At 35.8% G+C, this 19,094-nt stretch overlaps 1 protein-coding gene across 1 annotated transcript in view; it reads left to right on the top strand.

The window, feature by feature from the left end:
* Positions 1-19,094, top strand: part of LOC121369343 (E3 ubiquitin-protein ligase ZNRF3-like) — a 66,420-nt gene that overhangs the window by 37,206 nt on the left and 10,120 nt on the right. The window contains exons 3-6 of the mRNA XM_041494342.1: positions 14,095-14,169; positions 15,315-15,464; positions 16,342-16,428; positions 17,006-17,032. Coding sequence (XP_041350276.1) covers positions 14,095-14,169; positions 15,315-15,464; positions 16,342-16,428; positions 17,006-17,032 — 339 coding nt within the window. The remainder of the gene's footprint in view (positions 1-14,094; positions 14,170-15,314; positions 15,465-16,341; positions 16,429-17,005; positions 17,033-19,094) is intronic.

Here is a 19,094-nt window from a genome sequence, read left to right as displayed (position 1 = left end):
TTCATTTCTTATCCATTCTTCTATTGCTTTCCACAGAGAATGTACTAAACTACATTCAAATAGAAGGTGTTGTATGGTTTCAGGTGATTTGTTGCAAAAACTACAGGCATTGGAATCAATATAATTAATCATATTTAGAAATTTGTTAGTTGTAAGAATTCGGTGTATGATTTTATACTGAAACCAAGATAATGTTGTGCTTTTGACAGATAGATCTAAAGGGTAGAATGTAATATTTTTCCCAATCATATATATCATAGATATATCCTTCCTTAGAATATTTTATTTGTGATTTTGGAATGGTGGTTTGAGTGTTCAGTAAATCATATATATGTTTGCAACCTTTCTGATCTTTGAACAAAACCTTTAAGTTATATGGAAGAACAGGATTTTGTAATGCTATAAAAACGTCATCATTTAAATTATCTAGGTTGTAAATGAATGATTTTATAGCACTGACCAATGAAGCATATTCCAGAAAATTGGTAATTATGTCGTATTTCTCTATGAACTGTTCGTATGTTAGAAAGTCTCCTTTTTCTTTCAACAAATCGTTAATAAAGATAATACCTTTTGAGCTATATTGTTTTAGTATAAATGGCTTTTTATCTATACATATTTTACTGTTGAACCAAATATTGATCTGGAGAATATCATCTACGTTTACTGGAATTTGTTTTTCTTGTATCCTTAACCAACTAACCAATGTGTCTCTCCAAAATGTATTTTTTGTTGAACTTTTTTTACAGTATAGAAAATAGTCGCCATATATAATTAAATCACGTGTTGATATATTTGTAGAAGCTTCGAACAAAATAGTCCATTTTGAGTTATTTAAAAATATCCATCGGATCCACGAACTTTTCAAAGCGGTCATAAAATTATTTATGTTTATCATTTTGATGCCACCATTTTTATAGTCTTGCATTATTAACTTTCTTTTCAGTTGTTCACGGCCGCTATTCCAAATAAATTGGAAAAATAATGTATTTATATGTTTTAGCAAACGTTCGCTTGGATTTGGTAATGTTTTCAGTAGGTATGTTAGTTTAGGAACTATTAACGTTTTCAGGACTGTAATTCTTCCTAAAACAGTAAGTTTTCTGATAGACCATAGCTTCATTAATTTTTGTATTTCGATAATCTTGAGATTATAATTTAAATCAATAATTTCTTCTAGGTTAATGGAAAAGTTAATACCGAGAAGGTTAAACTGTGTACTGCCCCATTCTAGTTTCCATCGAGTGTGATGGTAAACTTCATTTGAAAATTTCTTGCTACCTATCCAAATAGCTTTTGATTTGGTGTAGTTAATTTTTAGGCCAGATATTTGTGCATAATAATCTAGGATAGATGGAACACCCTGCAGGGACGCAGGAGAGCCGTCTAAAATAAAACTTGTGTCGTCTGCATACTGCGATATTAAATATTTTTCACCATCTATAGTGATACCTTTTATATTATTGGAGTTGTTTACTATGATAGCGAGGATTTCAGCACATAAAATAAATATATAAGGAGACAAAGGATCGCCTTGTCTATAGCCCCTTTCTAGTTTAAATGGCTCTGAAAGAAATCCATTCTGAATTACTCTAGATACCGAGTTACTACAGAGTATGACAAATATTTTGAAAAGTCACTAGCCACAGGGCTAGTGGGTTTGTGAAAACCACTAGCCCACCAAGATAAAGCACTAGCCCAAATTCCTGATCAGTTATAACTGGATTTTTATATAATTGTTGTAACATTACACATTTACGAGTATAACAGTAAACTAAAACAAACACTTAAATCATGTTGTAACTTTCAGTTTTTTGTCGTGTCGTACGTTTGGTCTTTTGTCAAGTGAGATCCATCGTCATTGTCCCGTCTTCCCCGGCGAAAAATAATTGAGCAAACTCTTGGTTGGTATCTAAACCCACTATCAAAATAATTAAATTTAAATTAAGGTACGACAGATGGTTCAGTGTATTTGGTAGTTGGCTATATATTTAGGGCCTTCTATTTATGTCGCCAGGAACGGTGATGCCAATTGCTCAAATACAGGGCATTATCCCGTGTCAGACCGATATCAAAAGAATATAACGGCGACATCTAATCCGTTGTTAATTGATGAACAAAAAAGGTATTCTCTTGTATCGGCAGCTGTGACATATTATTCAAACCGCTATACGTAATAGGCCAAGCCGAGTCATTGCATATGCGGTTACCATTAAAATAAATTGTTTTCCTGATTGCTGATAACCACATGTCAGCGAAATGTTAAATTATAAAACAATAGGTAAATAAAACAAACACTGAAATTCAAAGCATGACTGGGGTTTACTTGATTGAGATTAACCTGTCGTCGCGATTGGCGATTTCCAAGTTCTTAGCCTAAAACACATGTGCGAGATTAACTACCACGTGACATGTCTAACCAATCAAAACACGCATGTCATTAGAGTGGTAGAATTAGTGGTTTTGCGTTTCTCACTAGCCCGAACTTAAAAACCACTAGCCACGGGCGTCGGGCTAGTGGATTTGTCGAACTCTGTACTATATAGTGTTTTAATCCAGGCTTTCATTGATGTTTTGAAGTTAAAAATGTCTAAGGCTTTATTGATAAATGACCACGATATTGAATCAAAAGCTTTTTCGAAATCGATTAATAATAGTAAACCAGGAATATCTTGTTCTTCGGTATAATGCATAATATCATAAATTAATCTAATGTTTTCACCAATGTACCTTCCTTTAATAAAGCCTGTTTGGTCTGAGTCTATTATTTTATCAAGAACCCTTTTTATTCGATTTGCAATACAACCTGAAGCCAGTTTATATGTACAGTTTAGGAGAGTTATTGATCGCCAGTTTTTTTGAAATTCTTTAGGTTTGTTTGGTTTCGGGATACATGTTATGATTCCTAATTTTTGAACATTAGACATTTCGTTCTTAGCATAACTGTAATTGATAGATTGAACAATAAAATGACCAAGATCTATTCAGCACAATTTGAAAAATTCGGCAGTAAACCCATCCGAACCAGGACTCTTATCATTTTTCATATTTTTAAGACACGTTAATACTTCCGAGTGTATTATTTCCCCCTCTAATGTTTCTGCATCTTCATTTGTCAGGATATTAAAATTATAATTTGCAAGTGTTTCCATAATATCATTATCATTTTGTCCGGGTGGAGTTGAGTAGAGGTTTTGGTAAAAAGCTTTAGTTTCTTTTAGGATTTCTTCCTGATCTTTAACTATTGTTCCATTTTCTAGTTTTATTTTCGAAATTAGTTTACTAAAATAGTTTCTAGATTCTAAATTACAAAAATATTTTGTTGGTTTTTCGCCCTCTTCAATCCATTTTGTTCTTGACCTTATATAATGTCCTTTAATTTTTTGTTTTTTTAGCTTTTGTAATTCAAACTTTTTAGATTCAATCTGTTCTAAATCAATCATCTTTTCATCTTCTAATAATTTAATTTCATCACATAATTTTGTTTCCAGTTCATCACGATTTTTTTTCTTAAAAACTGAAAATGATATAGTTTTGCCTCTTATTTCCATCAGTAACATTTCCAAGAAAAGTTGACTATCTATGGAAAACTGAATTTCATCTTTTGGTATAGAATCTAAGATTTCATAATTATATATAGGGACGGCATACTGCCGTATTATTTTTGATATGGTTTCTTTTACCATCTTACAATATTCTGTATCTCTAAGTAATGAATTATTAAACTTCCAAAGTCCTGGACGGTTTTTTATTTGAATTAACTTTATATTTAAAACTACTGCTGAATGGTCAGAACGATAACTATTTTCCACTATAACCTTTAGCTTTTATTAAGATAATTTCTATTTTCTACACATTAAGTGAAAGATATTTTGAGGTTTGGATCTGTTCCAAACTTGTGGGAAGGTGCAAGTAAAAGATCCCTTGACAAAACTGTTGTGGCTTCCTCAGTAGACTACATCTTACAATTACCAAATGTTTGACATCCGATAGCCAATTAATATGCTCTAGTGGAGTCGTTAAACTAATAAACTGTAATTTTTCCATACATTCATGTAGAAGTTCTGTACACTAAACCATACACTAAACCTGCCAATGCTGTCTTCCTTGTGTCTCCCATTGTAATGTACAGAAAATAAGTGTAAATGAGTACATGTTCCAAGTAGGGAGTTTTTAACAACATTTCTAAATGCTGTAATAAAAAGATGAGTTGAAATCTTGGTGGTGGTGTTGGTGATGATGATGATGATGATGATGATGATGATGATGATGGTGTTATTGACAGCTTATTTTCAAGTGAAGTTGAAATCTTGGTGGTGGTGGTGACAATGATGATGATGGTGATATTGATAGCTTATTTTCAAGTGAAGTTAAAATCTTGGTGGTAGTGGGGTGGGATTTGGCTCATTTGGTTGAGGTGCTTGCATCACAGCATTGAACCACCTTGGATGGGTCCACCATTCAACTGATTTGTTTTTTCTCTCATTCCAACCAGTGCACCACAACTGATCAAAGGCCATGGTATGTACTTTCCTGTCTGTCGGAAAATGCATCTAAAACATCCTTTGCTGCATTAGGAAATGTGTAGAGGGTTTCCTCAGATGACTACTTGTCAGAATTACCAAATGTTTGACATCCAATAGCCGATGATTAATTAATCAATGTGTTTTAGTGGTATTATCAAACAAAACAAACTTTAACGTGAGCCCAGGACAGGTGTCATATTTAGTGTTTAGTAAGAGGTGTGACACTCCAGTTCTGTATGGATAAGACCTTGAAGAGATGTACCATTAGGTTTTTAGAAAAACAATGTGACAAATAATTGCTGATGATGGCAACTCTTGTATGATGGTTTGATGGTTTACTATTCATTAACACCTTGTATATGAAATACTGCTATATATTCCACCAGTAAAATATATTTTGTTAATGCACCATAGTTTTAAGAGTATTTCTGTCAGTAGGTTCCAGTTAAATATTGGGTCAGCCCCCAATCCCTGCTAATGTTATTTGACTTGTGCTGTGGTGATGAATCACAGTGAAGTTTACCATGGTACACGTTACATTAGTTAGTTTTGGTACCCTGTCAGTGGCCAGCTTGGCTGCTGCTTTTATCTACTCTCATACTGCACGCGTTGCTTTGATCGCGGTGGCCGTTGCATATCGAGCGTACCACACACTTGTTAAGTTATGTGTGCCGAGTGAGATGTGTAATCAAAGAGGCAACTTGATAATTTATGACAAAACCGTCACTTTGATCTTCTTGTAATGAACATAGCTGCATCATGTCCCAGGAATGCTGCTTGCTGTAAGAAAATTGTTTTTGATGCTGTAGTGAAAACAGTTTGTGTTGTCAAAATGAAGTGGTAGATGTGGGGAAACTAGCAGGTATATAATCAAAATGGTGGATACACTGAAACAAAGTAGGATATGGTGAGACCATAGGGTATATTGAAGGTGGTGGGTGCAGGGAACATTTTGTCCAGTATACACAAGTTAGTTTCAGTTATCACTACACCTTTAAAAAAACACTAAACAGTAATTGCTAATCAATTTTCAATTCACTAGAAATATCGCTAATGTGTGGTAAAAATGGTGGGTATATTTTTTAAAACATTAGGTATAGTGAAAATAGTGTGTATATTGAGAAAAGTGGTTTAATGAAAACAGTAAATAGTAAAACTAGTAGGTATAGTGGTAACTGTAGGTCACTGAAGGTTATGGGTATAGTAAAACTAGTATGTGTAGTGGTATATGTCGGTGTATTGAAGGTTATGGGTATAGTAAAACTAGTAGGTTTAGTGGTACATGTCGGTGTATTGAAGGTTATGGGTATAGTAAAACTAGTAGGTGTAGTAGTACATGTCAGTGTATTGAAGGTTATGGGTATAGTAAAACTAGTAGGTTTAGTGGTACATGTCAGTGTATTGAAGGTTATGGGTATAGTAAAACTAGTAGGTGTAGTAGTACATGTCAGTGTATTGAAGGTTATGGGTATAGTCAAACTAGTAGGTTTAGTGGTACATGTCAGTGTATTGAAGGTTATGGGTATAGTAAAACTAGTAGGTGTAGTAGTACATGTCAGTGTATTGAAGGTTATGGGTATAGTAAAACTAGTAGGTATAGTGGTAACAGTAGGTCATTGAAGGTTATGGGTATAGTAAAACTAGTAGATGTAGTGGTACATGTCGGTGTATTGAAGGTTATGGGTATAGTAAAACTAGTAGGTTTAGTGGTACATGTCGGTGTATTGAAGGTTATGGGTATAGTAAAACTAGTAGGTTTAGTGGTACATGTCGGTGTATTGAAGGTTATGGGTATAGTAAAACTAGTAGATGTAGTGGTACATGTCGGTGTATTGAAGGTTATGGGTATAGTAAAACTAGTAGGTTTAGTGGTACATGTCGGTGTATTGAAGGTTATGGGTATAGTAAAACTAGTAGGTTTAGTGGTACATGTCGGTGTATTGAAGGTTATGGGTATTGTAAAACTAGTAGGTGTAGTGGTACATGTCGGTGTATTGAAGGTTATGGGTATAGTAAAACTAGTAGGTGTAGTGGTATATGTCAGTGTATTGAAGGTTATGGGTATAGTAAAAGTACTAAAACTAGTAGGTGTAGTGGTACATGTCGGTGTATTGAAGGTTATGGGTATAGTAAAACTAGTAGGTATAGTGGTATATGTCAGTGTATTGAAGGTTATGGGTATAGTAAAAGTACTAAAACTAGTAGGTTTAGTGGTACATGTCGGTGTATTGAAGGTTATGGGTATAGTAAAACTAGTAGGTTTAGTGGTACATGTCGGTGTATTGAAGGTTATGGGTATAGTAAAACTAGTAGGTGTAGTGGTACATGTCGGTGTATTGAAGGTTATGGGTATAGTAAAACTAGTAGGTTTAGTGGTATATGTCAGTGTATTGAAGGTTATGGGTATAGTAAAACTAGTAGGTGTAGTGGTACATGTGGGTGTATTGAAGGTTATGGGTATAGTAAAACTAGTAGGTGTAGTGGTACATGTCGGTGTATTGAAGGTTATGGGTATAGTAAAACTAGTAGGTTTAGTGGTATATGTCAGTGTATTGAAGGTTATGGGTATAGTAAAACTAGTAGGTGTAGTGGTACATGTGGGTGTATTGAAGGTTATGGGTATAGTAAAACTAGTAGGTGTAGTGGTACATGTGGGTGTATTGAAGGTTATGGGTATAGTAAAACTAGTAGGTGTAGTGGTACATGTCGGTGTATTGAAGGTTATGGGTATAGTAAAACTAGTAGGTTTAGTGGTACATGTGGGTGTATTGAAGGTTATGGGTATAGTAAAACTAGTAAGTGTAGTGGTATATGTCAGTGTATTGAAGGTTATGGGTATAGTAAAACTAGTAGGTTTAGTGGTACATGTCGGTGTATTGAAGGTTATGGGTATAGTAAAACTAGTAGGTGTAGTGGTATATGTCAGTGTATTGAAGGTTATGGGTATAGTAAAACTAGTAGGTATAGTGGTAACAGTAGGTCATTGAAGGTTATGGGTATAGTAAAACTAGTAGGTTTAGTGGTACATGTCGGTGTATTGAAGGTTATGGGTATAGTAAAACTAGTAGGTGTAGTGGTACATGTCGGTGTATTGAAGGTTATGGGTATAGTAAAACTAGTAGGTGTAGTAGTACATGTCGGTGTATTGAAGGTTATGGGTATAGTAAAACTAGTAGGTGTAGTAGTACATGTCGGTGTATTGAAGGTTATAGGTATAGTAAAACTAGTAGGTGTAGTGGTACATGTCGGTGTATTGAAGGTTATGGGTATAGTAAAACTAGTAGGTGTAGTGGTACATGTCGGTGTATTGAAGGTTATGGGTATAGTAAAACTAGTAGGTGTAGTGGTACATGTGGGTGTATTGAAGGTTATGGGTATAGTAAAACTAGTAGGTGTAGTGGTACATGTGGGTGTATTGAAGGTTATGGGTATAGTAAAACTAGTAGGTGTAGTGGTACATGTGGGTGTATTGAAGGTTATGGGTATAGTAAAACTAGTAGGTTTAGTGGTACATGTGGGTGTATTGAAGGTTATGGGTATAGTAAAACTAGTAGGTGTAGTGGTATATGTCAGTGTATTGAAGGTTATGGGTATAGTAAAACTAGTAGGTTTAGTGGTACATGTCGGTGTATTGAAGGTTATGGGTATAGTAAAACTAGTAGGTGTAGTGGTATATGTCAGTGTATTGAAGGTTATGGGTATAGTAAAACTAGTAGGTATAGTGGTAACAGTAGGTCATTGAAGGTTATGGGTATAGTAAAACTAGTAGGTTTAGTGGTACATGTCGGTGTATTGAAGGTTATGGGTATAGTAAAACTAGTAGGTGTAGTGGTACATGTCGGTGTATTGAAGGTTATGGGTATAGTAAAACTAGTAGGTGTAGTAGTACATGTCGGTGTATTGAAGGTTATGGGTATAGTAAAACTAGTAGGTGTAGTAGTACATGTCGGTGTATTGAAGGTTATGGGTATAGTAAAACTAGTAGGTGTAGTAGTACATGTCGGTGTATTGAAGGTTATGGGTATAGTAAAACTAGTAGGTTTAGTGGTACATGTCGGTGTATTGAAGGTTATGGGTATAGTAAAACTAGTAGGTGTAGTGGTACATGTCGGTGTATTGAAGGTTATGGGTATAGTAAAACTAGTAGGTGTAGTGGTACATGTGGGTGTATTGAAGGTTATGGGTATAGTAAAACTAGTAGGTGTAGTGGTACATGTGGGTGTATTGAAGGTTATGGGTATAGTAAAACTAGTAGGTTTAGTGGTACATGTCGGTGTATTGAAGGTTATGGGTATAGTAAAAGTACTAAAACTAGTAGGTTTAGTGGTACATGTCGGTGTATTGAAGGTTATGGGTATAGTAAAACTAGTAGGTGTAGTGGTACATGTGGGTGTATTGAAGGTTATGGGTATAGTAAAACTAGTAGGTGTAGTGGTATATGTCAGTGTATTGAAGGTTATGGGTATAGTAAAACTAGTAGGTATAGTGGTAACAGTAGGTCATTGAAGGTTATGGGTATAGTAAAACTAGTAGGTATAGTGGTAACAGTAGGTCATTGAAGGTTATGGGTATAGTAAAACTAGTAGGTTTAGTGGTAACAGTAGGTCATTGAAGGTTATGGGTATAGTAAAACTAGTAGGTTTAGTGGTAACAGTAGGTCATTGAAGGTTATGGGTATAGTAAAACTAGTAGGTTTAGTGGTAACAGTAGGTCATTGAAGGTTATGGGTATAGTAAAACTAGTAGGTTTAGTGGTAACAGTAGGTCATTGAAGGTTATGGGTATAGTAAAACTAGTAGGTGTAGTGGTAACAGTAGGTCATTGAAGGTTATGGGTATAGTAAAACTAGTAGGTATAGTGGTAACAGTAGGTCATTGAAGGTTATGGGTATAGTAAAACTAGTAGGTGTAGTGGTATATGTCAGTGTATTGAAGGTTATGGGTATAGTAAAACTAGTAGGTATAGTGGTAACAGTAGGTCATTGAAGGTTATGGGTATAGTAAAACTAGTAGGTTTAGTGGTACATGTCGGTGTATTGAAGGTTATGGGTATAGTAAAACTAGTAGGTGTAGTGGTACATGTCGGTGTATTGAAGGTTATGGGTATAGTAAAACTAGTAGGTGTAGTAGTACATGTCGGTGTATTGAAGGTTATGGGTATAGTAAAACTAGTAGGTGTAGTAGTACATGTCGGTGTATTGAAGGTTATGGGTATAGTAAAACTAGTAGGTGTAGTGGTAACAGTAAGTCATTGAAGGTTATGGGTATAGTAAAACTAGTAGGTGTAGTAGTACATGTGGGTGTATTGAAGGTTATGGGTATAGTAAAACTAGTAGGTGTAGTGGTACATGTCGGTGTATTGAAGGTTATGGGTATAGTAAAACTAGTAGGTGTAGTGGTACATGTCGGTGTATTGAAGGTTATGGGTATAGTAAAACTAGTAGGTGTAGTGGTACATGTGGGTGTATTGAAGGTTATGGGTATAGTAAAACTAGTAGGTGTAGTGGTACATGTCGGTGTATTGAAGGTTATGGGTATAGTAAAACTAGTAGGTGTAGTGGTACATGTCGGTGTATTGAAGGTTATGGGTATAGTAAAACTAGTAGGTGTAGTGGTACATGTCGGTGTATTGAAGGTTATGGGTATAGTAAAACTAGTAGGTTTAGTGGTACATGTGGGTGTATTGAAGGTTATGGGTATAGTAAAACTAGTAGGTGTAGTGGTATATGTCAGTGTATTGAAGGTTATGGGTATAGTAAAACTAGTAGGTATAGTGGTAACAGTAGGTCATTGAAGGTTATGGGTATAGTAAAACTAGTAGGTTTAGTGGTATATGTCAGTGTATTGAAGGTTATGGGTATAGTAAAACTAGTAGGTGTAGTGGTACATGTGGGTGTATTGAAGGTTATGGGTATAGTAAAACTAGTAGGTGTAGTGGTACATGTCGGTGTATTGAAGGTTATGGGTATAGTAAAACTAGTAGGTGTAGTGGTACATGTCGGTGTATTGAAGGTTATGGGTATAGTAAAACTAGTAGGTTTAGTGGTACATGTGGGTGTATTGAAGGTTATGGGTATAGTAAAACTAGTAGGTGTAGTGGTATATGTCAGTGTATTGAAGGTTATGGGTATAGTAAAACTAGTAGGTTTAGTGGTACATGTGGGTGTATTGAAGGTTATGGGTATAGTAAAACTAGTAGGTGTAGTGGTATATGTCAGTGTATTGAAGGTTATGGGTATAGTAAAACTAGTAGGTATAGTGGTAACAGTAGGTCATTGAAGGTTATGGGTATAGTAAAACTAGTAGGTGTAGTGGTATATGTCAGTGTATTGAAGGTTATGGGTATAGTAAAACTAGTAGGTTTAGTGGTACATGTCGGTGTATTGAAGGTTATGGGTATAGTAAAACTAGTAGGTGTAGTGGTATATGTCAGTGTATTGAAGGTTATGGGTATAGTAAAACTAGTAGGTGTAGTGGTAACAGTAGGTCATTGAAGGTTATGGGTATAGTAAAACTAGTAGGTGTAGTGGTATATGTCAGTGTATTGAAGGTTATGGGTATAGTAAAAGTACTAAAACTAGTAGGTGTAGTGGTACATGTCGGTGTATTGAAGGTTATGGGTATAGTAAAAGTACTAAAACTAGTAGGTGTAGTGGTATATGTCAGTGTATTAAAGGTTATGGGTATAGTAAAACTAGTAGGTGTAGTGGTATATGTCAGTGTATTGAAGGTTATGGGTATAGTAAAACTAGTAGGTATAGTGGTAACAGTAGGTCATTGAAGGTTATGAGTATATAATAAACCTAGTAGGAAAACAGTAGGTAGAAAATGATATATATAATGAAGGTGATGTAAGAAATGAAAAACTACTGTCCGTTCCACAGCGAATGCCTTTTTTCATACTGTGGAATTTACTACAAGTTATTTATTTCTGAGCCGATTGATTTGCACATACAAATAGTATTTGTTATTTCCAAAACACTATTAATTTTCTTTTTATGTCAAACCAAAGTGAAGTTATTTACAAAAATTATTGTTATAGAATGATGGGAATAGGTGTAGTGGAATAAACTTGTAGAAATATGTCCACTACTGAACCGTGTTGAGAGTGGTACTTACAGGATTAAAACAAGGTGAAATAATAACGAGTCCATTTCTAACATTCCATCATCATAACGGAACATGTCCTTCAATAACACACACTGTTAGACTAACAGTAAACAACTGCTTGTATCACAATAACAGCTTGATGAATATAAACATATATATGTTTAGTAATGTCACTAGTTACATTCATGTAGATACACTTCTGTGCAAGTAGTTGGTTTTAAACAATCAGTGCTTTATTATTTACTTCCCAGTCCCAAGTTGCAAACTTATTTCCTTACATAATAACTCGCAGATAATTTTGTGTCTCAAAGACATACCCTACAACCCCTGCAGTTGGTCACAGCAGTTGGCAGTGACATGGAAATTTGCCATGCAGTTTTTAATTCTCATTGCCTTGGACTATATTCAATTTGTTTTCAATTCCATGATGTTGGGTTTTTTTGCTGTGGACATTTTGTTGATTGCAGGGGTTGCCCTAAAGTCTTGTGTTAAGTTTGACTTGATTGGGTTATGACAATGTTACCATGGCTTTCTTAATGAGTGAAACTGTACACACATCTCAACGGTTGCTGAATGAGTGAATTAGTGAGTGAGCAAGTACTATACCACGACAACACCATGTAGCACACAGATATGCGTGGTATGCACCGCTTACACACACACTCGTTGTCAGTGGGGCTATTAGCTAATATTTTGAGAGGTTGTTTGGCCTCTCTGTACGGCAAGCACACATGCTATTAAGATGACCAAGATAAGGGTTAAGCACACAGGTTTGTATCCCTGTATAAAAGCCCACTATCGGAGCCCGGCGACTCAATGGAACAACCTGAGCTTGCTGTATTTACGGAGCACACGGGAAACCGCAGAATGTGTATTGTGTTTGGACAGACAAGAGGGCCCACTTTAATACAGTGACAATACACGCAGGCCGTGTTTATTGTTCACCAAAATAGCTGTTGATCTGCCGATTCAGTGCACAGCCAGTGTGTGTCCCGGGAACTGTCGATAAAAGAGTGCCGGGGCTTGTTTAAACGTGGACACCCATTAAATGAATAATTCTCTTTGATCACACACTAAAACAAGGTCAAGTTACCTCCCCTCGTCTGAGTGCTGTCAGCTTTGACTGGGTCTCAATGGCTTGATGGTTTAGTTTGATGTAATTGATAGATTGTTTTAACCAGGCTGTATTGTTTGGCTGTGTCTTTTATTTATAGTCTCCTGTGCAAATGGTGCATATTTATTCAAATTATTAGGGCAGAACATGGAATGTTTTAATGGGGAATCAGGCAAATTGTAATATATGAACATGAAATTTGTCATGGTTATTCTATGCAGGTCACACTTCAGATGTACACTGAAACATCCACGGTGGTCATGTAAGAAAACTCATAATATTAATAATTATATTACTATAAATAGATGGTGTTGATCAACTTAAGCAATGTTGGTGTTGATTTATATATTTCCAAACATGCCGAAAGAATTTGTTAGTTTGAACACACTTAAGTATCTCTGGGGTAGGATGTAGCTCAGGGTGGAATGCCTGCCTGAGATGCAGTGGGTTGCCGGACCAATCTCCTTTGATGGATTTGTAGGTTTTATTCCCAACCCCATGTCTATTCTCTTGTACTTAGTACAGTAAGATTTCCCTTTGGTGTAAAGACAAAAGTCTCTGAAGCTTTGGCCAGTGGTCTCCCATTTACGTTTATTTGATAGTGTACACACTGCTGTTCTAATTAATGGCTCCTAAATGGCTCGATTATGAATATAGACTCGTACCTATCTTCATATGGTTCCCACACACTTGCGTTATTTAACAATGTTTGTCTGCCATTGGTGAGTGTTTACCCGTATTATCATAAAATGCCAACATGTTTGTAAGAAACTACAGACAGTTTGAGTATATATCTGTATAATTACACGTGTATCTATAATTATTCATAGAAATGTGAAAACAAATGATTAAAAGAATTTTTATTTATTTATTCTGCATATTAAAACGCCCAAACAACCTGGTGTACAGCCCTTTGATTATAAATGTTAAAGATTAGACTGAGGCTTTAATAAAGTTTTCGTTGTTTTGAAGAATCTGAACTTTAAATTTCTGAAAGTACAGACCCAGAATACAGGTGACATTGTGTGTATCATTGCCCATATGGTTAAAAATATCTTAGTAGGTATCAAAATGATACGTCCCACTAGAACGTTAAGTGGGACATAACACTTCGACATCACACAATGACGTCATCAATTCATGCATTACCACCTTACAGGAATGGTATTAATTAAGATAGATTATAGGTAATAAATAGGATATTAAACTCACTACCATTTTGTATCATGTTTATGACCTTTGTGAAATAATGTTCATTGTCACGCACTAAAGCTTGTAACATAAATATACGAAATGGAAGCCTATTTAATATCCTATAATTATTAATAAGAAATTCTCTCTTCCAGGCAAGACGTGCTGTGCAGCGAGGCGCCACCGCGGTTGTGTTCGACATCTCAGACAACCTGCATGCTGCTACAATGGTAAAGTCATTTCAGTAGCTCCATCTTCAGCATTTTGCAAATATTAATCTTTGCTTATATACAAAAGTAATAATCACGATTCTACCTGCTTCAATGGTGAAACGGTTATTTCAGTCACACCACATTCTAAATTTTAAACGTTAATCTTTGTTTCAGTGATATTTGTAAAATGATGATGATTCCACTATATCTTGTTCTCTCTCCACTGATGTCCATTCCTCATCCTCCTCTCCCATTCTTACTACCTTACAGCTTCTGGTTTCTTTCTCTAGTCCATGACGAGCCACCTGTCAAATCTTCACTCCTCGCATGCTATGACCATGGGCTGGGATGGTCACTTCAGAATGTCTGTCACACAAAGAATACTACATGAGTGGCCATTAAATACCATTTATCTTCAGAGTTATTGTAATAATTTTCACGATTGTGTCAGTCCATTTCAAAACAAGAAATGCCCCACACACTTCGGTTTCACATTCACTTGAAATTTGTTCCAAATATTCCACCTGTCATCTACATGAAGTGCAGAGCCCAGATTTCAAGTTTATTCATGTGAATGACAGGAATATTAGCACCAAATTTCAAGTGAATCTGATACCAAATGAATAGGAATAGGCAACCCTAAAATATTTGATGTTTTCGGATGGATTGATCCTATTGTCGTACTCAGTGGGATGTAGTTCAGTTGTTGAGTGCTTCCCATCGTCGATGGCCCATTGGACTATTTCTCATTCCAGCCAGTGCACAACTGCTATATCAAAGGTTGTGATATGTGCTATCCTGTCTGTGGCATATAAAAAAACTAATGGAAAAATGTAGGTTTCCTCAAAATTACCAAATGATTGACATCCAATAGCTGATGCTTAATAAATCAATGTGCTCTAGTGGTGTCATTAAACAAAACAAAAACTTTTCGTCTTGTCATCTACATGAAGTATAGAGTCCAAATTTCGGGTTTATTCATGTGGATGACCGAAAAATTAGCACCACATTTCAGCTGAATCTGAGACCAAATGAATAGACAGCCCTAAAATATTTGATGTTTTGAGATCAATTGACCATATTGTCTTATTCCGTGTTGATATATATTGATGGATTGCAAGCTGTTTGTAGTAATATCTCTAACTACACGTGTCACTCCGTAGTTGTCGGATGCGATGGATTCTCTTGGAAGACCCGTTGTTATCATCCGAGGTCGGGATGCTGCCAAGCTGATGAAGATCGTCAACACACAGAAAGAAGCTCGGATACGTATTATTTATAGTCCACAGGAAAACTCTCAGGATAATGTTGAGGTAAGAAGATATTCACTTCCATAAACTCCATGCTGCATTCACAGAAAATACTATGTGAGTGGCTCTTTGGTACCATTTATTTTACGAGTGGTTTCAAAAGGAATCCAATGAGCTTTTACACAAGTGACTAGATAAATGGTATCTCATAGGCACAAGTGTAGAGAATTATATTTCTTACACATTGCAAAAATCAGGTTTAAAACATTACGTGTTTTCTAATTACAATTTATTTACAGTGTTCATTTCATTGGTTGGTGTGACTTTGGCATCACCATGGAGTAGCTAATAGGATTTCTTTAAATCAATCTTCTACACATGAATTATCACTATGTGATATGTATTTACTACCTACCACAAGATCCGTTTTCTGTTTGAAACTATTCTGGTTTGCTGCACATGATTACTTAACTGGTGAAAACAGTACAGCTTAGAAGATTGCTTCATATAAAGCCTGGTTTAAAAAAAAAGAATTAAAAGTAAATTACAATAGATAAAATGTTTTGAAATATCTGTATGTGTATTGAATTGTTTATTATTTGCTTTAAATGTTTTGAAATATCTGTATGTGTATTGAATTGTTTATTATTTGCTTTAAATGTTTTGAAATATCTGTATGTGTATTGAATTGTTTATTATTCGCTTTAAATGTTTTGAAATATCTGTATGTGTATTGAATTGTTTATTATTTGCTTTAAATGTTTTGAAATATCTGTATGTGTATTGAATTGTTTATTATTTGCTTTAAATGTTTTGAAATATCTGTATGTGTATTGAATTGTTTATTATTTGCTTTAAATGTTTTGAAATATCTGTATGTATATTGAATTGTTTATTATTTGCTTTAAATGGGGTTTTTTCTTTTAATTTATTTTTTCAGATTAGTCGGAAGGAATATTTCAACATGGGTATTTTTGTTGCAGTCTTTATACTATTTTGTTTGATCTGTGTCTTCGTAATATTGAAGGTAAAATTTCAACATTATTTTACTCTCTATTTTTTTTCACAGTTAAAGGTAGTTTTAACATGCTAACATATTCTCTCTCCATGGATGGACAATGAAAAATAATGTTATATTCATGTCTAATGGTGTTATCCACATTTGAAACCACAGGTAGATGATGACTTCTTTTAGACCAACATATTTAAGAAGTCTAAACTTAAATCTTTAATGAGGACTTGAGATTTCAACATGATGGCAATGCCATACAAATTGCATGCATGTGATGTCATTAAACACTGGAGTCTGGAATCTAAAACCGTATGAACTTGGACCCAGCTGATTCAGATTTCAGTTTATTGAAGTGATTCCTAGATTTCATTTCAGTATATTAGATGACATTTGACTCTTTCATCTAATTGTTAATCTGTATTGATTGAAGTTTACCTAAGCATTTTAATGGTTGGACAGTGGTTAATTTGTTTTCTGTTAGAGGGTTTACTGTAAACAAAGTCCATTCCTGTCAGGAAACAAATATACTTTACTGAACTTATTTGGTCGTTCATCTTCATAATAATGTCATCCAATTTTGTGTGTGTTTCAGGTGAAGTGGCGAAGTAGAAATCGACAGGTGAGAATTAATTTGAATAATCAAAATAAAATACCAAATGGCAGACTAACAAATCCTAGCCATTTCTGCAGAATGGCTGCTGGTATTTAAGTTCTGTCTGGGTGTATAAGATGTGATGTTTATAAAGCAAGTCACTTCCACACTCTCCGGGAACATTTAAGTTCTGTCTGGGTGTATAAGATGTGATGTTTATAAAGCAAGTCACTTCCACACTCTCCTTGAACATTTAAGTTCTGTCTGGGTGTATAAGATGTGATGTTTATAAAGCAAGTCACTTCCACACTCTCCGGGAACATTTAAGAAATGAAGGAAATGTTTTATTTAACGATGCACTCGACAAATTTTATTTACATTTATATGGTATCTACATATTGTTAAGAACCACACAAATATTGTGAGAGGAAACCCGCTGTTGCCACTTCATGTGCTACTTTTTTCGATTAGCAACAAGGGATCTTTTATATGCACCATCCAATAGACAGGATAGTACATACCATGGCCTTTGTTACACCAGTTGTGGAGCACTGGCTCAAATGAGAAATAACCTAATAGGTCCACTGATGGGAATCGATCGTTGATCGACCGTGCATCAAGCGAGCACTTTACCACTGGCTATATCCCACCCCGAACATTTTGGGTGAGTGGAAGATCTCGCCTAGCACCATTCCATGAGAGTGATCTTCAGCTCACCTTCATTTGGCTCATGGTGCAGACTGTTAAAGTTTGAAAGTTCATGAGATTTCTCGCCTAGCACCATGCCATGAGAGTGATCTTCAGCTCACCTTCATTTGGCTCATGGTGCAGACTGTTAAAGTCTGAAAGTTCATGAGATTTCTCGCCTAGCACCATTCCATGAGAGTGATCTTCAGCTCACCTTCATTTGGCTCATGGTGCAGACTGTTAAAGTTTGAAAGTTCATGAGATTTCTCACCTAGCACCATTCCATGAGAGTGATCTTCAGCTCACCTTTATTTGGCTCATGGTGCAGACTTTTAAAGTTTGAAAGTTCATGAGATTTCTCGCCTAGCACCATTCCATGAGAGTGATCTTCAGCTCACCTTCATTTGGCTCATGGTGCAGACTGTTAAAGTTTGAAAGTTCATGAGATTTCTCGCCTAGCACCATTCCATGAGAGTGATCTTCAGCTCACCTTCATTTGGCTCATGGTGCAGACTGTTAAAGTTTGAAAGTTCATGAGATTTCTCGCCTAGCACCATTCCATGAGTGATCTTCAACACACCTTCATTTGGCTCATGGTGCAGACTGTTAAAGTTTGAAAGTTCATGAGATTTCTCGCCTAGCACCATTCCATGAGAGTGATCTTCAGCTCACCTTCATTTGGCTCATGGTGCAGACTGTTAAAGTTTGAAAGTTCATGAGATTTCTCGCCTGGCACCATTCCATGAGAGTGATCTTCAGCTCACCTTTATTTGGCTCATGGTGCAGACTGTTAAAGTTTGAAAGTTCATGAGATTTCTCGCCTAGCACCATTCCATGAGAGTGATCTTCAGCTCACCTTCATTTGGCTCATGATGCAGACTGTTAAAGTTTGAAAGTTCATGAGATTTCTCGCCTAGCACCATGCCATGAGAGTGATCTTCAGCTCACCTTCATTTGGCTCATGGTGCAGACTGTTAAAGTCTGAAAGTTCATGAGATTTCTCGCCTAGCACCATTCCATGAGAGTGATCTTCAGCTCACCTTCATTTGGCTCATGGTGCAGACTGTTAAAGTTTGAAAGTTCATGAGATTTCTCACCTAGCACCATTCCATGAGAGTGATCTTCAGCTCACCTTCATTTGGCTCATAGAGACGGTTAAAGTTTGAAAGTTCATGAGATTTCTCGCCTGGCACCATTCCATGAGAGTAATCTTCAGCTCACCTTCATTTGGCTCATGGTGCAGACTGTTAAAGTTTGAAAGTTCATGAGATTTCTCGCCTAGCACCATTCCATGAGAGTGATCTTCAGCTCACCTTCACTTGGCTCATGGTGTAGACTGTTAAAGTTTGAAAGTTCATGAGATTTCTCGCTTAGCACCATTCCATGAGAGTGATCTTCAGCT

The sequence above is a fragment of the Gigantopelta aegis genome, chromosome 3 (genome assembly GCF_016097555.1).
Source record: "Gigantopelta aegis isolate Gae_Host chromosome 3, Gae_host_genome, whole genome shotgun sequence".
NCBI lineage: Eukaryota > Metazoa > Mollusca > Gastropoda > Neomphalida > Peltospiridae > Gigantopelta > Gigantopelta aegis.
This window is presented reverse-complemented; position numbering and strand designations above follow the sequence as displayed.